The 25,417-nt window shown below is 39.7% G+C and overlaps 1 protein-coding gene across 2 annotated transcripts in view; it reads left to right on the top strand.

Annotated features, from left to right (window-relative positions):
• Positions 1-1,428: 1,428 nt before the first annotated feature.
• Positions 1,429-25,417, top strand: part of LOC143018224 (sodium-coupled monocarboxylate transporter 1-like) — a 25,821-nt gene continuing 1,832 nt past the window's right edge. The window contains exons 1-12 of one of the 2 annotated variants that reach the window (XM_076173463.1): positions 1,429-1,561; positions 5,991-6,232; positions 8,158-8,291; positions 9,943-10,131; positions 11,828-11,982; positions 13,383-13,523; positions 14,015-14,233; positions 17,160-17,275; positions 19,970-20,154; positions 20,950-21,200; positions 21,602-21,711; positions 22,472-25,417. The exon at positions 22,472-25,417 is cut by the window's right edge and continues 1,831 nt beyond it. In XM_076173463.1, coding sequence (XP_076029578.1) covers positions 6,028-6,232; positions 8,158-8,291; positions 9,943-10,131; positions 11,828-11,982; positions 13,383-13,523; positions 14,015-14,233; positions 17,160-17,275; positions 19,970-20,154; positions 20,950-21,200; positions 21,602-21,711; positions 22,472-22,680 — 1,914 coding nt within the window. In that variant the 5' untranslated portion in view covers positions 1,429-1,561; positions 5,991-6,027 and the 3' untranslated portion in view covers positions 22,681-25,417. Of the gene's footprint in view, positions 1,562-1,668; positions 1,775-5,990; positions 6,233-8,157; positions 8,292-9,942; positions 10,132-11,827; positions 11,983-13,382; positions 13,524-14,014; positions 14,234-17,159; positions 17,276-19,969; positions 20,155-20,949; positions 21,201-21,601; positions 21,712-22,471 lie in introns of those variants that run through there. The other variant, XM_076173464.1, reaches the window with a different exon arrangement.

The raw sequence follows: 25,417 nt of genomic DNA, 5'->3' as shown, positions 1-25,417 counted from the left end.
CATTCTCTCTGGGAAGCTTCACGAAACATCTTTCATACTGATTTAAAATGGTCAGAGTAGACACCATATGAGGATGAAACCTTTATGAAAAATACAATATCTATTCCGGGATCTATAAATAGCTTTGAGATCGTATTGTACGTTTATGTACTTGAAACATTTTCAACAAGCGAAAAGTGCTTTCCACTTTGGTACGATTACGCCCACGTAGACGTCGGCATCTTGATTATATATATATATATATATATATATATATATATATATATATATATATATATATATATATATATATATATATATATATATATATATATATATACATATATATATATATATATCGCAGATGCACATGAGTTACCCCGGATTCTGTGAACTGGTTTGATTACGTTTTCTGTGTTTATTATTACTCAGAGTAAAATAGAACGAGTTATACAGCAGTGACTTTATATTTCATAATGCGATTAGTGTGATGAATCGTATGTCAGCCGATTGCGTGCGAGAATTTGGGTCGTACTGAAGTGGGTTGTATGACGTGTATCTAATCATCTTCCTTACTGAATTTTAAGCTTCTGCTCTGAATCTCAGGGCTAATTCCTCCATGCAATATACTTTGTCTATTTTTTGTTGTTGTAAAATAATGTGTTTGAACATAATGATCATATCCCCTCTTTCGCTTTTTCTTTCTTACTCACACAGTAAAGGAAACCAGTGAAGAAAACAGGATTGAACAACGAAAGGTGAAGGCCATTTAGTAGCATGACCGATTGTATTTTCTTGTACTTTGTTCGTTATCAATATCTTGTTGCGCCAAAACCGTATCCATTGTAGAGCAGTGTCAGCGAATACCCGTTGGACATTCCTGGGGGATGTGGCTCATTGTTTGTATAGAAAATCTCCACGTGGTTCCCAATCCTCACTCGTTGAGACTCCGGTTTGGACCACCTTCGCCCTTGCCCTCTTAAATGCTACCCAGTCTCTCCTGCTCAGGTTTGAACTAATGGAGGCTTTCGTGTGGGCTGCAAGACTCTTGACTGCATCATTCAATTCTTTCTTGACCTAGGAAAGAACCTCATTGTGTAAGCATCACCTGACCATCCTGTTGCTAAGCATTGGTTAATGTAATACTGAATATCGAGAAGTGATGGTTCGGTGTTGCTATCTGTATCATGTAACCATCGAAACCTTTCGTAGTATCTAAGACCTCACATTCCTTGTACAAATGTAAACTAGACAAAGTGGAGCAGGGGTGGGGGAAGGAGTTGAAAAAAATTATTTTCAACCAATGGACTTGATTAATTTATCTTTAACCAGCAATACACGACTTCGATAAGGAGCCACTAGACTTATCTTTTATTTTTAATGTGATCCGATAGATTCCGTAATGCTTCTGTCAATAGAATTGGACAATATTCTTTCTTGCTGATTACTGCGAATGAGTTGTGATAGCGGCGTTAATGTTTAGACCAGCATCAGAAACCTAGAGGAGAAGGCTCATCCCTTTCAGAAAAGGTTTACATTGTATTTCGTTGTCGACAATTCACCAACGACACTAACTGCAAAGGTACGTTTTGATCATCGCTCAACGATGATATTCCACATGGCTCAATGATGATCATCAAACGATAGTCTAGAACACAATTTTTTTGTTTTTGAATGGGGCTGTTTTCCCTCGAGCTGCAACGTAAGAAGTTGATCATTTCAACCGAACCTACCAACGCGTTTACCCAAATAAAATGCCTGGTCGTAGGATGCGCGTCACCCGCTACTGACTGTGGTAGGCTAACATTAATCGCACCGAGCGTAACGAACATAAGGCATTTTCGTGTTGTTACTGAAAACTATTTTGGATTCATGTGTTTGTGTTGGTTATTTGGGAGTAGATACATGTGAGAACGTGAAATTTCCTGAATCAACCAAGTGATGTTAGTGTGTTACAGTACATGGTATGAGTTAAGAAATGGTTTGATATGACAGAAATAGTAGGATAGACTATCTAGAAAAGCCCCCAGACAGTATGTGGTTCTGAACAGTATCATCACTGAAACTATGGGCTGTATTTGATCAATAGTTGAAAAATAGATATCACATCGTCACTTCAATTTACATGATTTTGGATTAAAAATGAAATGTATTACAAATACCTTTATCAGTACTTCTACATGAATGTTGAACTTAACCTATGAAAAGGATGTTACTATATATACGATGAAGGCTGGCTAGATTACCTTTTATCTTTGTTACAATGACTTTAACATGAATCTTCATTCGTTTCATACCAAATATGTAATGTATTATTACACCAAAAATTCCAGCTTCTTTATGTACAATATAATGAAAAGTTGATCATAATATACTAATAGGAGGGAAATGAGCGTTGAATTCTAGAAGGTCTAGACTAGAGTAGACTATAGGAAATTCACTCAAAGAATCTTAGTCGATTCTGCGTTTTTGGTTGGCAGCCCTGCTCACCCTTCCCCCGCTGAGCTGTCTGAAACTTAAAATATTTTCATATTTCTTCACTTAGCTCAGTGACTATACGAGTTACACGGAATTCCTGTACATATAGGGATGAAACAGTCCTTGTTCACCTATTTCAAAGCTTTCCATCTCGATAGTACAAAGAAAGTAATTATAGCGAGTATAAGATAAGGAATACAATTTTAATGTTATACAGCATTTTACTTATTATCGCTGTGTTCAGTCATTACGAGGCTGGTTGTAAAATTCAACATGTCTTCTGTGATATAGTCATAAATATGACTGTGCTTTCACATATTCCATAAAGTGGCACATAAAAGAGAAAATGAAAGGTTTATATTTATCTTTTGATACTGGACGGATGACGGGAAGCACAGTGTCTTGCTCCCTCCCTCCCTCCACCCCCAATCAATCTCATGAGTCAAAATTGAACATGACTTGAGTACATACCGCTCATGATTTTGCGATCTCGATTAGTTTATGGCTTTCATCATCTCATATTCATTATCTTCTTGAGTCTTTGAATACGGTTGTGCCAACGTATATGGTCGGAAGAGTGACACTCAGATCGGAAATTGAAATATGTAGATATGAAAAACTTCGTGAGTTGCATCGTAGCGAAGGGTGAGCAGGGCTGCCAACCGAAAGCGCAGGATCGACTGAGGTTCTTTGAGTGAATTGCCTATAGTAGCGTAGACTAGAGTAGCGAATGTTCATTTGTATCATAACAATCTGAGCTAGAAAATAGTTGAATCCTAAACAAATTGCTATCGTAATATACTATATACCAAAACTATGTAATATTACGCAGCGCAATATAAACAAAATCTAGGATTTTGGATCACTGTTTTTCGCATATATGATTAGGAAACTGAGATTTGGTAAATTTGGTGCAAGCTTTGCAATGTTTATCTTGCGCATCGCTTTGGTAGCGTGAACGTGGCAGCATACTATAGTCAGCGCAACGAGAAGTGACCGCTAAGGCGGGGTTAGGAGATTTCCCGGTGTTGCCACATCTCCACAGATAACACGGCCCGCACGGCTCACACTGAATGCAGTGTGAGGGGGGCGGGGCCAGAGAATAGATGTAGGGAAACGTCGCTCTCCCTTGCTCATATGCCATGTCTGACTCGAGGAAACGAAACTTTTGTATAGAAAACATTGCTTTGATTTTTACCTCAGTGGTGGTGTGTGACAAAAAATTGGAATATAATTATATGTGGCAACATTATAAAAATATAAAATAAAATTATAGAATAAAATAAAATTATAAGATAATTATATGTGGCACCACAGAGGGACTCCCAGTGCTCCGCCCTAACGGCCATTTCTCAATGCAACGAGTATAGGCATTTTTCGCTGATACTGATACTGGACGGGTGGCGGGAAGCACAGCGTCTTGCTCCCTCCCTCTCTCCATCCCTAATTAATCTCGTGATTTTGATTGTTCTTACATCTGCAACTGTTGGTCGATTATACAAAGCGTTCGGCAAGACTAAAGCGCCAGATAAGCTTGATATGTTAGTAGTAAGCAATAATAAAATCTTATCATCTCTAATCTTTCCTTTGAACTTCGTTAAGAACGTAGTAAAACAGGAGAAAAATTAACGTTATATAGGGCTACAAAACTCCAAGGAATACAATGCGCTGGACTTTCTAGGTATACTGGGAAAGAATTATGGGATATCTGCCATTGAGAACCCACTAGCTGAATCTAGGATCTTTAGCAACACAACAACCTCTACACCCCTCCACCCCCCAGAAAGCAAATGTTATACAAACGGTTGTTGAAAGGTTGTCACATACCATGCATACTTTCAAGTATGTGATGAAATAGTGTTTTTCTTTAGGATATTTCAAATATATATTCACATAGATAATATATAAAGAACGCTGTCTATATAATTTTAGGCATTTTATTTTTACTTGAGACAAAATAGTACCGGTACTTTTTCTCTCAAAGTTTGTTTAAATTTCGTATGGCATACTTTACTTAGCATCGCATAGCAAGAGAAATTTTTAATAAAAATGAATTTATATTGTTACTGTATTCGATTTTACATTGATAAATTTCCAATATTGCAGTTATTAAACATACTTTTCACACACCTTCAACAAATGTTTGCTAAAAGTACGCAACCATTGATTTCTGGGGGATATCTTTTTTAAAGTTCAATGGCCATGGAGTAAGATAATATTATCATTCATACTCCACTACGAGTGACCATGCTTGGGGCGGCTATCCAGTCAGATTAGATTTAGGGAGATTATGTTTAAGACACCTTTTCTAGGCCTTTCCCCATGTATGGTGAGCAGAGTGGATCCTAAATAGGGCTGCTCAGTCGTGTAATCTACTGCCGAGCTTATTAATTCCTAGCCCTACCAGGGTAATCACTGGTCCTACACATCCTGCCGTGTTGACATGGGGCTATACTAGTAGTCGTTAGTGCTAGCAAGTTGTAAGTTACCCCTTTACTTGCCCAGTGTCAACAGAAAGTTAGTAAACTTACCCCCAAGCTATCCTAATATCAATATTTACTTGCCGGGTAAATTAAGTTGTAACTGGAACTAGTGGCTACTAAACTAGCCTCATGTTAGGCATAAGGGCTCCCAGAGATTCCCATCTCCTGCCCCATCATCACCCACTATATCTGGAGGACTTGTGGTTATTAGATGGAAGATTTGTTTTATTGTCATTGGAAGAGAAGATCAGGAGTGACTGGATATAGAGTTAATCTCAGCTGGATCCTCACTCTCGCCATCAGCTTTCGGATGGAGGTCTAGCCCAAGGGCACTATTTAGTGGTGGTAAGACAGCAATTTGTTTTTCCTTCAGCCTACTTCTAGATCTTGTCTCTTTCCTCTTACTGTAGGTACGAGACAAAATGAGCGCTGGAAGACCTCTAGATAGGATTTATACCAGTCAAGGAGAATCAAATCCTCCTGTCTATGGTTCAGATTCTTTTTGAATTGCCAAGGCAGCGAGAACTTGTAGTTGTCCTTTATTTTACTTATTTTTTTGTCTGTAAGAAGAGTTTTGAAAAGAAAAAAATGTCTGAAGATATATAGGTCCGAATTAAAACGATGGTGTTTGAGACCGGAATGGGGAATATGTCCTGGTATGCTTGTATTTTGGATTCTAAGAAGGACAAAACATCATTAGCACAAACGTTCGTAACTAACAACCTGAAGCGCCCAAGTTTCTTAGTCAAGGATACACCAAGAACTTTTAAATATCAGAAGGAATACCTAAGTGTGGAAGTTTGTATCAAACGAGGAGGTGGAGAAATTGAGCATTGGAAGCTTAGAAAGGTCCAGTTTGACGTAATCCAAAAGCCTTTTAACCTGACACTCCAAACTTCCCTACCACGTCATTTACTGGTTCATCCCCTACTCTGGCATTGAGATCTACTATTGACATTCTTCCCAAAACTGAGTGTATATGATTATTTTGAGTTGAGTTTTTTTTCACAGCAATCCCTCGCTTGAATGGTTATTTTCTCTCTTCCTCAGGTCTACGAAGAAGTCGACAGCGACAGCGACAACGACCATGGACGACCGGCAGATGGAGTTCCAGATCGTGGACTACGTCGTCTGTATAGGGACGCTGGCGGTGTGCGTGGCCATTGGCGCCTTCTTCACCTTTAAGGCCAACAAAACGACGGAGGATTACTTGCTGGGACAGCGCTCCATGTCCCCTGGGGCAGTAACTCTCTCGCTCCTCACCACCTTCATCACTGCATCGAGCTTTTTAGGTGCGTGCCAGTAGGATATCGTTTTCTCTTCGTTTCTTTCCTCCCCACCCACCTCTCTCTCTTTTCTCTGTGTCTTTCTGTCTTTTTATTTATCTATCTTTATCTCTATCTTTATCTGTTTCTCTATCTCTTTCTCATTATCTTAATGGATCAAATTTGTAGATCAACTTTCATACAAATATGTCTCCACTGCTCTTTCTGCTATCCCTGTATGTTTTTAGTATTTACAATTTGTTGAACACTTTTGTTATCCTTCATGCAACGTTGTGTTTGTGTGCCTTAATTTCTGAGACAGACGAATTCATGGGAAGCCGCACCTTGCTTGATTCGGTTTAACGTCGTGAACTCCTCCTATCAGGAGGCTAGGATGGTGCTCCTTACAGAGGACTTTGTATTGTGGAATTTAATAAACCATGCCCTTGGTCCAACTCGCTGGCGGTAGAGTTTGAACTGCCGTCACCTCGACCTCCGCCGCAAGTAGCGACGCTCTAACCCGTTCGGCCAGCGAGCATCCGGTATCTTGTATATAATCAACAGAACCACGGCAGTTATGATGATCTGCTTTATTCGCCAGCATTTCGGCAGGGCGATTGTTCTCAAGGGGCTGCGAATCAGAATTAATCAGAACATTAATTTTCTTGTGAATAAAAGCTCAAATACAATAAAGTAAAATTAGATAAACCATTGAAATACAAAAAAACACAGACCATGAAAGTAATATCTAAAACCTTATATCTTCTTTTCTGATCATAACGCCGAAACTCTGGTAAATAAGAATTTATTATATTTGCCCTTCTTATAGTTTTGTTGTTGTTGTTGTTGTTGTTGTTGATATTGTTCTTGTTATTGTTGTTGGACTTCAAATCGTGCTATATGAACATTTTCACCTCGTCTACATCTGTCATCTTTCAGTTAGTTGTTTAGGTGCTTCTTCATTCTCCCATCATAATCTTACTCTCATTTAAACTTGCTCTCACTTTGCTTCTTTCACACATCTCAGAATTTTAACTAATCCTTGCGACATGTCTCCAGTGCACTTGAAATCAACAAATCTAATAATGTTTTCAGTTAGAATCTCACGAAAACTGCCCCAAATATCTTTTGATGTTCTAACAAATGACGATCCATTAAATGGATCTTCATTTGGTTGTGGCGCATTTTACCAAAATTGATTCTGTTCATAATAAAAATCAAAGTTTAATGCTTTCCAGTTTTAAATGTAGTTATTTTTTTCAAATCATGATCACTTATACCTAATCATATCATGTGTTCTCCTGTAAATATTTCAGTTTCAGAGGGGAAAAAATGTCTGTCGTCATTACGTTTTCAATAGAACGTGAGACTTTTAGGAAGAGAATAGAGGAACAGTCGGTGCATTTTTATCAGTGTATCATTTTATTTTATTCCTTTATTTTGTATTTTTAAATTTCAATGGCACTTCATATAGTGTTTTCTTTATAAAAATATTATTTTTACTTTAGACACGAGCGTGGTGTGTTTTTTGTCCACTACATGGCAAATTTTTAGCTTGGTCATGATTAATCCTTGAACAAGGAAAATGTCTTCCTTGATTTATTATGTCTATTGTCAGGGTATGTTATTCAGCTATGATCGCAAGACAGTTACTTAATAGTTGGTACACACTAGTAGATTTGTTCCCACACTTGTCTTGCACTAAATGTCCCGGATTCTTTAATTCTGACAGCATGATATCAACATGGTATCACAAGGATCAATACCCGTTTCAGCTTGAGCAGATTTTCTGACAAGAATGTTGTCATTGTTTTCATGTATTCTATTTTTTTTCAATATTCACTTATATACTAATATACAAAATCACCTTTTGTTTAATTCATGCTTATTCCACGTTCTATATGGTTCCATTGCCCTTACGTATGCGTTTGATTTCTCGTCGTTTTCCTTAGGTTTATCGGCTGAAACATACGGGCATGGTATGAAGATCACAGCGTCGTTTATTGGCTGTTTCGTGGGCATCTCCTTGGCCGCCAACCTGTTGCTGCCAGTATTCTACCCCCTTAAACTAGTCAGCATATATGAAGTATGAATTTGACTTTTCTTGAACGCATATAAACGCATACAATATCTCATGTGCTTATACAATGTGCTGATTTGCTTACCCACCTGTGTCTGGTTGTGAATAAAAAAAATGTTAGTTTAAGAGTATTATTTTTGATAGTTTTGGTATAGTTGTTTTGAGATCATTTTAATTGCATTTTGCCCTGAGTGTATTCAATGCCCTCATTTTTCTTATTCCTTTATATTATTCAATATTACTGGATAGGATGCCCGGGAGAAATTTGAACACATACAGGCAACAAATAAAAATACATCCAGCCATCCAAATGTACGGAAACCACCCCCAGCATCACTTTTCATACGTGACCCGTCTCCCACTCCCTTCGTCGCTCGTGCTAATCCCCCTTTCCTCCCGTTCCCCGCTTCCTCTATGTCGAACGCTACCTCCAATGCCCGCTTACAGCTAAAAACAGGTCTGAGACGATGTGTCGCGACTTCAATTTATTAATCTTTGTCCAAAAAATCTCACGGTGCTCAGGAACCTGTATTTCGGAACCCTCTCCCCCTCCAAAATGTTCGACTAAGAATATAAATTCTTATTTGGTAGACATAGAAAAGCATATAGATTGGAAGTCACTACCACGGATTCGTAATCGGAGAATGTGTCGTGCAGGGTCGCTGGAAGACGTCACCAAAAGTCAGACCCTGCACTCCAGCATCCCAATAACCCCTCTAATATTCTAGTTTCCCCCAGTCTTGAAATAACCCCTTTAGGAAATATATCTATAAAGTGACATATTTTTTATATCTAAAGATTGTTAATTATATGGACTTCAAGCCGGACCTTGCACTCTAACAGGTCATATATTGTCCCATGCATATAATTGAATCACTACTCACCACACATACATTTACAAGGGGCGACATTCCATTTTGTTTTTAAGTGAGGGGTTCCATATTTATTGTATTACATTTCCAAGCACCACATAAACCCTATGACATTAGCTAGAAGCCTAGAACAGTGTAATCAGAAACTAAACCCGTATATTTATTTATTTGTTTATTTATTTATTTTATATATTTATATATTTTCTTAATAATATCCCCCACTCTAGTGAGTAGCGTATATCTATTTTGCAGTCGGTTCCTATTCACATTTGTTATTATCGTTACTTTTTAAATAAATTTTCACCAGTTCTGCTGCAACTTGCTCCTATGACCTCTTCTCGTATTGTTTGATGTGATTTTTTCCCTCCAGCTTATCTAGCCTCTCCTTTTTTTCTGTTGTATTTAGTTAATGCGCTTTTTTATTCTTGACATTTTCTGTGAACCTCAAACCGCATGAGAATGTGCCAGACTAGGTCATAGGGCTTTAGTAATTTACTATATTCTGTATGTATAATTGTAGCATGTATACACGCATACTTCCATACATGTTTATATATTATATACGTGTGCATATAGTATGGTGTATGTATCCATATATATATATATATATATATATATATATATATATATATATATATATATATATATATATATATATATATATATATATATATATATATATATATATATATATGCGTGTGTACATGTACGTATACACGTATGGATGCATGTATTCATATACACTTGCATAACTAGAGGGAGAAGTTACCAGTGTTTCTTTTCAGTACATAGAGAGGCGATTCAAATGCTCGCTCCTGACGAGTCTCCTGATAATTCTGTACCTTGTGATGACGACATTTGTCCTCGGCGTTTTCCTCTACGCTCCCGCCATGGCCCTCGCCTCAACGACGCCGCTTCCAACCGACACTTCCATCTACATCTGCGGCATCGTTTGTGCACTCTACTCGTCGCTGGTGAGGGACGCAAAGCATTATCATTTGAGGCATTTTCGTCGACAGACGATAACCTTTCTTTACAAGGACCGTGTCGTTGCAGACACAGCGTGCTCATCATGGGAGATTACATTTTCCAATGGTTATTTGGTAGTAGAGCATGGCAGCGTACATATACAGCCGTTTTGACAACAAACTCATGGTTAGGAGGGGTAAAAAGGGAAAATATACGAGGCAGTTTTACTTGTTTTATAGTGATGATATTGGCAAATACTCTAAGTCTTGGCCCATATATGTATAATATACATATATGGGTCTTCGTTTGGCGACACGCGGATTTTTTTTTTATGAAACTTTCACAATTAATACAGTTTCGTATGCTGATCACAGAAATAACATTAATTCTATTGAGAAATTAAAAAGAGTGCCGAAAAAAACGGTTTTAATGATAAAAACTTACCGAGACCTTAGCGGTACATACTTGCTTAAATTAAATGATAAAATTTTAACCGGTAAAATTAGCGGGGCACTGGGCCTGTCACCACCGTCACTCAGTACCACCAAGCCGAGACGTGCTTACCGCTCTCTGAGTGTTTTGGTATAGCTTATCGAGTTATCGGTTAACGAAGCTTTACCGGTAGCAGAATTTTTGTCGGTAAGCGTTCATTAAGTTTGTTGCCGATAAAACCGGTAATTTCACCGGTAGCTGCCCACCACTAGTACCTGCTGCTGCTAGCGACTTGTAAACTACCCTCTACTAGCCCAATGTCAATGGAAAGTTAGTTAACTTGTTTCCAAACTATCCGAGCGTCAACACTTACCTGCCGGGTAAGCTAGCTAGCACTAGCGGCGACCAGTACCCTACCGAGCAGGCTTTACGCAGACTGTGCATAGTCTTAGAAAGGTCGTTGTCTGAGCAAGTTAGGGCGTCGTTAGAACGGTTGGACGTGTCAGTCAGATATTTGTCATGAAATTATATAGAGTTATGGAAATGTAGGCTACATACGTCAAACTTGATTTTTTTTATTTGGCATGAAATTATATGGAGTTATGGAAATGTACCTAAGTGTAGGCTACATACGAAAAGCTTGATTTTTTTTTCATTGACAGTTATCATGACAATATCACGCAAAAAGAAGTTTGAATTGGTTGTGACCTGCAGAAATGATATAATTACTATAAAGCTTGGTAAAAAGATTGCATCTGGTAACGACCTAATTAAGTTCAAATGAAAAAGAAAACCAAAACAGAAACTTACATTATATTTGATATAAAAGAAATGGAAAAGAGAACAGCAACTTACTGACCTGGAGACCAAATTAGCCGAAAAAGATCATAAATGGAAAACAAATATCAAGTGTGCTTACTGTGATTATTTATATTTAATAATCGGTTCACTGTCCGAGCATATATTCATTAGCTCATTTATTTGTTTATTTATTAATCTATTAATTTATTTATTCATTAATCTATTAATTTTATTCATTCATTCATTCAATAATCTATTTGTTTATTTATTAATTTATTCCTTCATTCATTCCTTCATTCATACATTCATTTATTCATTAATTTATTCATTCATCTGTTAATTTCTTGATCTATTTATTTCTCTGTTTTGTAACTATTTATTTATCTAGTTATTTATTTGGAATTGGTTATCTATTTACTTGTTTATCTATTTATCTATTTATTTATTTTTTATTTCCTTTTTGAACAGGGAGGCCTCAAAGCCGTTGTGTGGACAGATGTATTTCAGATGCTGATCATGGCAACGGGGCTCGTTGCCATCATCATAATTGGCGTCAACGATGCCGGAGGAGTCGCCCGTGTATGGGACCTGTCATCTCAAGGAGGACGTACGCAGATGCTGGAGTGAGTTTTTCATCTTCTTTTTTCACTCACTCTACAGCAGGAGTGCATTGCCCGGATCGAGGCGGCTAGGGTCGAGCCTTTGCCGAATCTACTTCTCGGCTCTCACTCTATGAGAAGTAGAGGACAGCGGGAGTGAAGAGGACAGCGGGAGTGGAAAAGGAGATGGCAGAGAGGGATGATTAAATATTATTGGGATTGTTTGGATACATGGGAAGAATGATTGATGAAAGCTTAGTAAAGAGGTGTGGAAGGCAGAGGTGGAGGGAGTGAACTTAAGGGGACGACCGAGGATGAGATGGATGGATGGGGGTGAAGGGGGCGTTGAGAAAGAGGTGAATGTCTGTTGAGCAAGGTAGGGAGTTGCCTAGGCAGGAGATAGGGATGAGTGGAGAATGACTGTGTATGGATGATATTGTTATGTAAGGAAAGGGGGGAGGCTGGTGGGTGTTAATGTGTGAATGATATTTTGACGCAGCTCGAAGGGATTCCTCCCCGTCTTCACTTTTTCTACATGAGGGGACGGAGAGTGGGTCGCCCATTAAGTGAAGCGGCCTTGCTGGGGATGTGCTGTGTCTTGCTGCATTGCGTTTGAACCAGGGCAGCTGGCGGATGCAGGGATGACCCGTCATCCACGAGGAGCTGAGATGGGAGGGGAGGAAAGGGTGGGAATTACCTGCCTCTGACTTAGCTACCACCTCCCTTATGAAGGAGGAAAATGTTTTTGGTATACAGATAGACTTCTCATCTCAAGAGGGCTCAGATTGAACGTCCCTCATGAGTGAAAAGAGGGGGGGGGGCTTCCCTGCGGCCGAAGCCGTTATCAGTACCCTATGGTCTCCAGTAGAAGAGCCAGGGCAAATGGATATTATCATCAATTGAGGGCATCTGCCTGGGAGCGCGCCGGCACCAGCTCCCATGCAGATGCCCTTCTCGCTCCAAACAAATCTCGAAAGGTTCGATCAGCCATGAATTCTGTGGTCGTACCCTTCTTCGTCTCCTCCATCGAGGGTTGTCTCATGTGGAGACAACGCTGAGTAGGATCACCATCAGGGAAACGCGCCACAAACCCATATAGTCGGAGTTGATGTTCACAGGTCATGCTGGTAACTGGCCTAGACTGAGTCTCACAAAATAGTCTCTGGTTTGATATGAAGTCATTGCAGAGATGCCGTAATAGTACGTGTTCTAGAACGTTCCCCGACAACATTTTGTAAAAAAAAAAAAAAAAAAAAAAAAAAAAAAAAAAAAAAAAAAAAAAAAAAAAAAAAAAAAAAAAAAAAAAAAAAAAAAAAAAAAAAAAAAAAAAAAAAATTATAACAACAATTATGATAGATATTGCAGAAACAAAAAATGTAGTAGTAGCAGCAGGTGAAATGGAATATACCTCCTGTACTTGGCAGCATGAGTCTGAGCTTATATAAACGCCACACCTTCTGGGGAGTGGGATTCGTGGGACTGACAAACTGGCTCGGCATCTATGGCGTCACTCAGGCGAATCTTCAGAGGACTTGCTCCGTGGATTCTCTCGCAAAAGCCCAGAGGTAAGTGTAGTCAAAAGACATACCTAACCACTTTATCGCTCGTTTTATATAATCTGTATGGTTTCAGTTGAGATTTTTGTCTGTCTTGACTCCCATTTTTCTGACTACAGTATATAAATCCTATTTGTAATCCGCAATTTTCTAATTGTTTTGTTTTTGTTTTGTTTTTTTGTAGATGCACGTAAAGATATTATGATCTACTAATAAACACACACACACACACACACACACACACACACACACACACACACACACACACACACACACACACACACACACACACACACACACACGCACACACATACACGCACACACACACATATGTATGTATATATATATATGTGTGTATATATATATATATATATATATATATATATATATATATATATATATATATATATATATATATTCATATACATTCCCATTCTCCTACAGAGTGGGTGATATCCTAGCTACCGATGTTATTTCTTTACACAAACTTTTCCCTCCAGAATGCTTTACTTCAACGCGGTGGGACAAATCGTTGTACAACTCTCCATTACTTTCGCTGGTCTGTGTGCCTACGCTACCTACTTCAACTGTGATCCCATGGCAACTGGAGATATCAAGACTATGGACCAGATACTGCCCTACTTTGTCATGGACAAGATGGGGCATATTTATGGTATCCCCGGGTTATTTGTTGCAGCGCTGTTTTGTGGATCTCTCAGGTATGTGGCTGGTGGTTGAGAGTGTTTGGATCCTTTATAATGAGGTTAGATCCCTATTGAAAAAGGGTTGGATCCCAATGAGGGTGTTTGGATTCTATCTTAGAGGATTCGCAGCCTTCAAGAGGAATCCAATCCCATTAAGAGGGATCAAACTCGATTAAAAATGATTAAAACCCCATTAATTAAGAATTATCCAACCCCATTTTTTTTTTGGAACCCGATCCCCTTAACTCAATTGATTTACCGATTCAATTCCTACACGAATCACGAAACCAAGAACGACGGGTCACACAGAACGTCAGCATCGGTTCAGTGACGTCATTTGGCCCTGGTATCCCAACACTTGCCTTATCTTGTTGCACCGCACTTCATAGCTACCCGCTGAGAAATAGTACCATATCTCCGGTCACATCATCATCAGCCTTGTTCCTCTTCTCGGTGAAGAGGAAATAAAGAAAACAATGTTCATCAGACAACAAAGGAATTATGGGATAAGGAGAAACAGCTTAAGGGGTTATCATATTGGGCTATTTTTCCTCCAACGTTCTGTCTCCAACCTCCATTTGAATAACTAGAATATGACTTCACTTAAACAAATCTAGACATCTCTAAGAACATTTCAACAGTATGTCTAATATTCGTATAGGTTTACAATCTCTAAGTTCATCATTCAGGTTTGCTATACTTGACGGAAAGATACTTTGATATTTGGAGATTTGAAAAATAAAATATTGTAACCGAAGTCATTTTCATTCAAACGAACTGTCGACACTGGTAAAGTCCGGGGAAGCCCAGTGTGATAGTCTCTTTAGACTTTCGCAGGATCAACAAAACTCAAGCCTGGTCCATAACATATATACAAATATGTATTCTTTCGCTGAGTATTTGATATATTTCTGTAAACTGAAGCTCCCTCATAAAGTAATTTTTGTCAGTGAATCTATATTGATATAACGGCAATGAAAGTCATGTTTATATAGTTCTGATGTACAGTAAATCCTCGATATAATGGACGATATGTAAAAGCAGCAACGAGTGCAACAGCACTGTAGGAAAGAGGCCAAACGCAGAGTATGGGATCCGATATATTTGACGTTTCGCCCAGCAGGGCTTCTTCTGAAGAAGCTCTAATGGGCGAAACGTCAAATATATTGGATCCCATACTCTGCGTTTGGCCTCTTTCCTACAATGGACGATATAGGGGTAGGGGTCTGTCGTTAAATCCGAAGATCCGTTATAACCTAGGATCCGTTATATCTGATGGAAATACCGGATAGATCCGTTATATCCCGAATTTTGTCCGGTATTAGAAATTAGTAGGATTAGAAATTACAGTAGAGACATGTAGTCGCTTGCAAGCACTCAAAAGTTTCAAGATCTTATTAAATCAACCTCTCAAACCAACTCTCTCTCCTTTTCTCCCCTATCTCTCTCTCTCCCTCCCTCTCCCTTCCTCCTTCTCTCCCTCCCTCTCTCCCTCCTTCTTTGTCTCCCTCTCTCTCTCTCCCTCCCTCTCTCCCTCCCTTCCTCCCTCCCTCCCTCCCCTCCCCCCTCTCTCTCCCTCTCTCTCTCTCTCTCTCTCTCTCTCTCTCTCTCTCTCTCTCTCTCTCTCTCTCTCTCTCTCTCTCTCTCTCTCTCTCTATCTATCTCCCTCCCTCCTTCCCTCCCTCCCTCTCTTTCTCCCTCCCTCTCTCTCTCTCCCTCCCTCTCTTTCTCTCCCCCTCTCCCTCTTTCCTTCCCTCCCTCTCTCTCCCTCCTTCTCTCTCTCTCTCTCTCTCTCTCTCTCTCTCTCTCTCTCTCTCTCCCTCCCTCTCCCTCTCCCCCCCCCACTCTCTCTCTCTCTGTCTCTCTCAGCCTCTCCATGGCCCAAAGGGTCTGAAGGATCAGTGATGGATGTCTGCTTGTGGTAGCCCTTCAAGATGTAGAGCAAAACTGTCCATTTTCAAAACCTACCCACTTCATCACCTCCATCAGGAGGTGCAACCCTGAGGGGATGACACTCGGTTTCCGGACTGGGCCCAAAATCTCTCTATCACCTTCAGTTTTATTTTATTTATTTATTTTTCTATTCTATTTTATTTTATTTTTACATATAGAGAGCAGACTTTCCAATAATATAGAAACATCCACTACACTAAGGCCATGTTCACACTATCGGTGTGAACCGTGCGGAAACAGCGGCGGTGCCGCATAGTCAAGGAAAAACTGCGCGGTTGTGTGTGAACGTCTCCATTGACTTACAGTGTAATTGAACCGCCGCGGTTGAAACCGCTAGTGTGAACAGGGCCTAATACAGCCAACATTCCATTTTCTATTTCTAGAGAAATCTGAGGAGGACTGTGGGTTCCTCACTTAGTGAAACTCGATGCAACTCTTAATTGATAATCTCATTAATTAAAACTCTAAACAAGTCTTAATTGATAAACTCATTAATAGAAACTCGAGGCAACTCTTAATTGGTGAACTCATTAATTAAAACTCGAAACAACTCTTAATTGATGAACTCATTAATCAAAATTCGAGGCAACTCTTAATTGGTGAACTCATTAATTAAAACTCGAAACAACTCTTAATTGATTAATTCATTAATTGAAACTCGAAAGAACTCTTAATTGATAATCTCATTAATCAAAACTTGAAACAACTCTTAATTGATGAACTCATTAATGAAAACTTGATGCAACTCTTAATTGGCGAACTCATTAATTAGAACTCGAGACAACTCTTAATTAATGAACTCTTTAATCAGAACTCGAGCCAACTCTTAATTGATGAATTAATTAAAGAATATCGATGCAACTCTTGATTGGTGACCTCATCGATCAAAACTCGATACAATTCTTAATTGGTGAACTCATTAATGAAAACTCGAGACAACTCTTAATTAATTAATTTACTAATCACACTTCTGAATTCTTTTTGGCAGCACGTTATCTTCTTTCATCCACTCGCTGACAGCCGTGATCTGGAAGGTCGTATCTCGACTTAGTTTCTTCAAGAATGCTTCTGAGTTCAAAGCCACTTCTTTCCAGAAAATGATCTGTAAGTGCACAAAAAAGGTCAGTATGTCGAACAAGCAGAAATGTACGTAGCTGACACAATGAGTTGGGAAAGAACGTACTGTATATGGAATTTTTTTAAATCCAAATTTAAATCGAAAGGAAGAAAACGGAGAGTACATAAGGGCGATGATTTGACTAGATGGAGTGTGGCGTATTCAGTGGATGTCTAAATATAGACTCTGAATAGATGAAATGATATTGCGTCCTGAAGGGATGTTCTCCTCATCTGCTCTGCAAAACATTTTAGGTAGCTGGGGAAGGGGAGGTGGTCGCCACTTAATGAATCGGTTGGGGTAAATCAGCTCCTGCTGTCGGGCCCTGATGTGGATGCGTTGTGTCTTGATGCATTCCCTTCGAACCGAGTAGTACGGCGCGGCGGGAGACGGGGATGACCTTTTATTCACAAGGTGCTGTGCTGGCAGGGCAGTTAAACGGTTTTGATGGGTATGAAGTTGGTGTGTGCTGTGATTCCGCTACTCTCCCTTGTATATATGTATAAGTATGTGCATATATATATATATATATATATATATATATATATATATATATATATATATATATATATATATATATATATATATATATATATATATATGTGTGTGTGTGTGTGTGTGTGTGTGTGTGTGTGTGTGTGTGTGTGTGTGTGTGTGTGTGTGTGTTCACCTTGGTCTTTGAGTTACGTGCTGGAACCGTGATCGACAGCTATTTTCCTTCCGAAAGAGAGCTCAGAGTTTGTATGACCGATCTATGGGTAATGGTGTGACCTTACACGCACACACACACCCAACTCCCCGCCCAAGAGAGTTGGAGTACCGACTCAAAGCGCAGCGATACTGAAATTATTTCAGCCCTGGGCAGTATTCGAACCCGGACCGCCGTACTGACAGTCGGGGACTCTACCAACCGCGCCACCGAATCGTATGTGTGTGTGTGTGTGTGTGTGTGTGTGTGTGTGTGTGTGTGTGTGTGTGTGTGTGTGTGTGTGTGTGTGTGTGTGCGCATAGAGTGAATAAGACAGAAGCTCAACCAAAGTTTGTCGACAAACTTGTTATCTTTAGCTCCCTAGTAGCTATCACCATAAAATGTTCGTTTCATTTATGTAGTATTTTAGTACAATGCCAACGACGCCATTTTCATTCAGCAAGCTACCACAAAGTTGTCAGCGAACTTTAAGGCATAATCACACTGGGCTATTTTTCCTCCGACTGTCGGAGCAGATTTGCAGCCCGCAGCGGCCGGGAAGAAGTCTTTGTAAATTGTTGATAAAGGAAAATAGTTTACCATGGTGATTTTACGAAGGGAAGAAATTCTGGAGGTTGGCGGTACCGTCGATTAATCGGAGGTTGGAGGAAAAATAGCCCAGTGTGATAACCCCTTTAAAAGCCGGTTGTGGAACTATGAACACTAGTTTTCGGACAATCAAGGCATGACATTTCATGAATACATACAATGTGGTGTGACAGGAGCTCTGTTAAACTCCCACGGGATCTTACGTTTGTCAGTCGGTTTTACGTTTTAGGAACTTTCAGTCTTTCATCGATAATCACTTCGCTAATATATATATATATATTCTTTTAATAATTTGATCTCGAATTTTGGAGACAAATTTTTTATAGAATGTTTGCGCTACAGGAACAAAGTGTAAAGAAATCTGTACGGCCACAGTAACAGTGAGATGTGATATGTGAAATCCTAACACTATAAGACCAATATGTTCTCAGACTCGGATCTGAACAGATGGAATGGACTTGAGAGTAAGATCAAGAATGAGATCGATGGATAGGGTGAGAGGGAGTTTGAATATATGCGGAATGTATGTCGAGCAGAGAAGAGAGAATGGAAAAGATAGAAGTGAATGGGGAAATTATGAACAGATTGAATGAACTTGAGAGGAAGACCAAGAATGAGATCGATGGATAGAATGAAAGGGATTTTGAATATATGCGGAATGTCTGTCGAGCAGAGAAGAGAGAGTGGAAAAGATAGAAGTGAATGGGGAAACTATGAATGGATGGAATGAACTTGAGAGGAAGACCAAGAATGAGATCGATGGATAGGATGAAAGGGATTTTGGATATATGCGGAATGTCTGTCGAGCAGAGAAGAGAGAGTGGAAAAGATAGAAGTGAATGGGGAGACTATGAATGGATGGAATGAACTTGGGAGGAAGACCAAGAACAAGATTGATGGATAGGGTGAAAGGGGAGTTTGGATATATGCGGAATGTCTGTCGAGCAGAGAAGAGAGGGTGGAAAGATAGAAGTGAATGGGGAGACTATGAATGAAGAGATGGCGTAGTCCACAGGGATCTTTTCATCTTCTTCACAAATGATAAAAACATAAAAGTTCAGGAGACTACAAGAGACCATAAGGACTAAGCAGTTCCTAGTCCAGCATTGCCCAGCAGGGATGTCATTTTGTTGGAATTTTCCACAATTTTGTGGGAGAGATTTGCTCACATGGTATGGACATATGAAGAATTATATGTTGCAATGAACTTATTTGTGTATAATTCCTTCTTTTTGTGGTGAGAAAATGTGGAAATCCAAATTTCCTTGTGGGAATTTTGTGGGAAAAAAAAAAATCTCACTCATTTGTGGGAACTGTCATAGATCACAGTGGCAACCCTGTCATGCCCCGGCTACTCTAACATCACTGAATTATTCGGTTTCAGCCTTATGCCTGGGAGCTTGGATGGTTGTCATGGCTCTATTGGCCAGCAAGATAGGGGGGATCTTCCAGCTGATCGTGACGATAATCGGAGTCATCGTAGGATCCAAACTAGGTGTCTACCTTCTTGCGGTCTTGGTGCCTTGGTGTTCCAAGCGCGGGGCTCTGCTGGGCTTCCTATCGGCCGCGGTGAGTCGAACGAGAACATATGAATGAAGGAGACTGCAAGAGACCATAAGGACTACACTAGGCAGTTCTATTGCCACTAATCATCACCACCCATGAATTTATCTAATAGGAGTATTGGATCAAAACCGGTTTGCTTCTGTCCGTGGGAGTTTCTTTCTCCAAGGAAATAGGAAAAAACCGGTTTTCAAATAGAGTAGTCCACGAATGGAATAGACTCGGTTATTATATACCATGTTTAAAGCTGAATGATAATCTAAGCAATAGTAAGCCTATACAAATGTTATACATACGGGTGAAATGTTCTTAGAGAGCTCTAGATTTTCATAAACGAAGTCATATAATAATTATTCAAATGGAGGTTGGGGGTAGGGTGTGGGAGGAAGGTAGCCCAGTGTGATAACTCCTTTGAGCAAACTTAACCAGGGATCGCGATCCATTTCCGTCTATTCGTCTATCAACCAAATATGATCAACTACGGTAGAAAAAAGGTTTTATAAGGTGAGCTAACCACTGATAACCATAGTTCCCGGCGCTTAAGACGCACCCTAGCATAAAACGCATCCCTGTTTTACAAGGATATTTTGTGGAAAAAAGAATAGTATTTTTCGTCATACATTTATTGAGAGATATTAGAAAGTGTTTTTGTAGGGAAAAATACAATATTGTGACAAACGCAAGGCATTTAATATACAAGTTAGAGTAAAAAAAAAAAAAAAAAAAAAAACGCGTACTATACGCCATCAATCACGGTATTTTCCTCTCTCCTACTCCCACCGCATCTTGGCGGCCTTACAGGTGTTTGTGCTTTCGATGACAGTGGGTCGGTTACTGTACGTCCCACCGTGGCCAAAGCTGCCTTTCAGGAGCGACGGGTGTAACATGACAATACCCTCAGAGGTACACATCAACGGCACTACGCTAAGTAACACGGATTACTTAGCTTACAACATCAGCAACACGACATCCAGCGCCATCCTTGACGACAAGAGCGTCGCCGCTATCGACGTCTCTCCCGCTGACAGCATTGACGACGACTCCGAAAACACGTAAGTCGTTTTCACCAGAGCTGGGCACGTTCCACGGTGCGTTCCGCTTTAGTTTGGCCGCGGTTAGCACTCCCAAACTATTAAAGCTTAAGAGACAGGTTTATACCGAGATAAAAGTCCGGTAGGCCACATACTATCCCAAAGAAAAATTTCGTAGGGCACATCCAAAAATTAGGCCACATACTATACCGGCACTTATATTGCTTTAATAGTTTGGGAGCGCTAACCGTGGCCAAACTAAAGCGGAGCGCACCGAGGAACGCATCTAGGAACGCGCCCAGCTCTGGTTTTCACTTTGTGTATTCTGTTTTATTTGTATATCTTATTACTTCGATTCAGAAATCTGAAGGCCAGTGAGTCTATATTACCATTGTTATCTAGATTATTATTGTCGTTTTCAGAGGCAGCATATTTGCATGGTTTTATGAGATATCATACATTTGGACGGGCACTCTGGGATGCACTGTCTGCATCATCGTTGGACTTCTGGTCACCCTATGCGAATGCAAATGTTAGTGTTTTCACAAACTTAAGGGGCTATCACACTGGGCTTCCACGGGCTTCAACAGCGCCGTTCAGAGTTTGTTTGAGTAAAAACGACTTCGGTTATAATATTTTATTTTTCAAGTCTCCAAATATCAAATTATCTTTCCGTCATATATGGCAAAACTGAAAGATGGACTTAGATATTGTAAACCTATGCGAATGTTAGAAATATTGTTGAAATGTTCTTAGAGAAGTCTATATTTCTTTAAACGAAGTTATATTCTAGTTACTCAAATGGAGGTTGAAGGTAGGATGTGTGATTACCTCTATCACAGCGTTCTCCTTCTTTCGCAACTGTTTTATTTTCACCCTCAGTTTTCCTTTAGAAATTCCCCTATTGCATTTTGCCTATTCTTTTTCCCCGGTTCATATAATCTTCTCAACTACCATCTTGTCGTCACATACTTTAATTTTTGGTCATACATTTGTTGCACCCTCAACCCGTAACGATGTACATCCACATCTCCATCACTATCCCTTCCCCTCCCCTGTCAATCTTCGTCTTTGTAACGCTTACATTTTCTCAATTATCTGCTCTTGCACTTCTTTACCTCTTCCATCTTGTCTCGCAAAGGACATGTATTCCCTTCTTTCTCTCTGAATATTTCTGATATTTATTGCTTCTTCAAATCATAACTATATAGCTTTCTATAGAGAAGTGTCAACGTGTGGAACATATTCCTTTTTATTTTCAGTGTATTCACATATGTCTGTTTACTTAACAGGCTGCCCAAGATATTCCCCAATAGTGGAACCTGAGTTGCTGCATCCCTGGTGGCGGTCCCGGCTGAGGCGAGGCGGGGTTGATTCTGATGGAAAGAAGAAGAACCTGTCCGTAGGCACCGATGAATATTCCCTGGCGCTCAGGAGTAGCAGCAGCCGCGAATGCGAAGATTCCACCGAGGCCAGCATGCCTCTGAAAACGACCCCATGATTTCAAATCGAAGGTGTGGGTAACGGTTAATCCTTTAAGTCTGAGGCTCCCCGCTGACTCAAGCTGATAATGTCCTTCTCCTTCTTCCTCCCTCTCCCTCTCCCTTTCCCTTCATCTCCCTCTCCTTTTCCCTGTCCTTCTCGTTCTCTGCCCTCTCCCTATTTCCCCTTCTCCCCTCCCTCTTCCTCCCTCTCCCTCCCTCTCTCTCTCTCTCTCCCTCCCTCCCCCTCTCTCTTTCTCTCTCTCTCCCTCCCTCCCCCTCTCTCTTTCTCTCTCCCTCCTTCATATAAATAGGTTTACCAGATACAGATGGGATTAGTAGTCTGAAATACTTTTTCCAAAGAAGGTCTACAAATAGATTTCTTTATCAGTTTAGATAAAAGAATTCATGGAGAAGTTAAGATGATGCCAGGGGTCACCCTGGATTCAGATCACAGATTAATAGGAGGATATTTGGGAGTGGAAGGGAATGCAAGAAGAGCAAGGGCAGAAGAAAAGGAAAGCAATCGAAAGAAGAGAGACTAAAGAGAGAATCGGGGAAGGTAGAGAGAGAGTTTGTATGAAATTGGCAGTTACCGACGAGGCTATCGAAACAAACACCATATGAGGACGGAGGAGCATTTACTAGTAGGACGTTAGGATTTACACCCGGACAATTCCCCCCTCTCCTCCTTAACCTTTTACATAAGAACATAAGAATGAAGGAGACTACAAGGGACCATAAGGCCTATACCAGGCGTATCCATCACCACCTGTCATCCCCATCCATAAAGTTGTCTAATCGTTTCTTAAAACAACTGATAGTTTCAGCGTTTACTACATGGTTACTAAGTTTATTCCATTCGTCGACCACCCTTTTAGTAAACAAATTCTTGCCTATTTTTTAAATCTAAATTTGTTCAGTTTATAACCATTACTACGAGTCCTGCCCTGTTGTTTTAATATAATGACCTTGTTAGCATCACCCTTGTTAAAGCCTTTGATCCACTTGAACACCTCTATTAGATCACCCCGCACTCTGCGTCTTTTCAGAGAGTGCAAGTTAAGGTGCCTAAGCCTCTCTTCGTAAGGCAAATGTATCATTTTGGGCATTCTTCTCTGTACTGATTCTAGTGAATTGATGTCCATTCTGTGGGACGGAGACCAAAACTGTACCACATAGTCAAGGATGGGTCTAACTATCGCTAGATACAGTTTAATAATTACCTCTGCACTTCTATTCATTACCGTCCTAGCAATGAAACCTAATGCTCTGTTAGCTTTATTCCTGGTGCTAATGCACTGTTTCCTGGATTTAAGGTCCGGACTCACTAGAACTCCCAAGTCCCTCTCGCACTCAGTTTTCTTTAAAAGCGTGTTATCTAAGCTGTATCTATTTTCGGGGTTGTGTAGCCCTACGTTTAACACACTACACTTAGAGATATTGAAGTTCATTTGCCATTTCACCGACCATGTGAACAATTTGTTAAGATCATCCTACAAAATCTCTGCGTCGTCTCCTGACCTAATTAGGCATCCTATTTTAGCGTCGTCAGCAAACTTACTAACATCACTATTTATCCCGTCGTCTAAGTCGTTTATGTACATAATGAACAACAAGGGACCCAAAACCTAGCCCTGGGGGACCCCACTAGTAACATTGCCCCACCTAGATTTTACTCCATTTATTGTGACCTGCTGTTTTCTGTTACTAATCCAAGCTGTAATCCATTCTAACACTTTTCCTCCTATACCATGGGCTTTGATTTTATTTAGTAGTCTGTGGTGTGGCACCTTGTCGAACGCTTTGCTAAAGTCAAGGTAAATAACATCGTAATTATCAATGTTATCTGACGCCCTATATACTTTAGTGTAAAAGGATAGAAGATTAGTCACACATGACTTACCCTTGGAGAAACCATGCTGTGAATCACGAATTGAATTATGTCTTTCGATGTGTTTTCTGAGTCTATTTACTATTACTGATTTAAGCATTTTACCTATAACCGATGTCAAACTGATTGGCCTGTAGTTGCATATAGACCATCTCTCTCCCTTCTTAAAAACAGGAACAACGTTTGCTTGCCTCTAAGCAGTAGGTACAAAACCAGTGTCTACTGATGTATTAAATATTTCAGTTAACTGGTCGCAGATTTCAAATTTACACTCCTTTAGCATCCTCGGAAAAATTTCGTCTGGACCTGGGGATTTTGTAGTTTTAAGTCTTTCAGTCTGCTTAACTACTTCTACTTTACTAATACTGATATTAGATAGACTACTTTCTTCATCCCCTCTGAAAATCGGATCGCGGTCAGGTACTTTATCTAACCTCTCATTAGTAAACACCGATAGAAAACAATTGTTAAGCTCCTCACTCATCTTCATCTCCGATTCTATCATGACATTTTCATCGTTTTTAAATGGTCCTATTCTTTCTTTATTTTTTTGTTCTATAGAGATGAAAGAAACCCTTTGGGTTGGATCTTGCTTGACTAGCAACCTTAATTTCATAATTACGTTTCGCTGTACATGTATTCTTTTTAACCAGCTTTGCCATTTCGTTATATCTTGATCTAAGATGTGTTCCCCGTTTTTTTATTTTTACGTAAAGTCCTCTTTTCATTCCGATCTCATGTTTCAATCTGTTCGTCATCCATTTGGGAGTATTACTATTTTTCCGTATTGACTTCAGGGGGATAAATGTATTTTGTGCATTAATAATTAAATCAGTTAGATTGTTATACATTTCATCCAAATC

Source organism: Oratosquilla oratoria, chromosome 34 (assembly GCF_046742065.1).
Source record: "Oratosquilla oratoria isolate Oo_2021 chromosome 34, ASM4674206v1, whole genome shotgun sequence".
Taxonomy (NCBI): Eukaryota; Metazoa; Arthropoda; class Malacostraca; order Stomatopoda; family Squillidae; genus Oratosquilla; species Oratosquilla oratoria.
The sequence above is the reverse complement of the archived record's forward strand: the minus strand, read 5'-3'. Positions and strand labels throughout refer to the sequence as shown.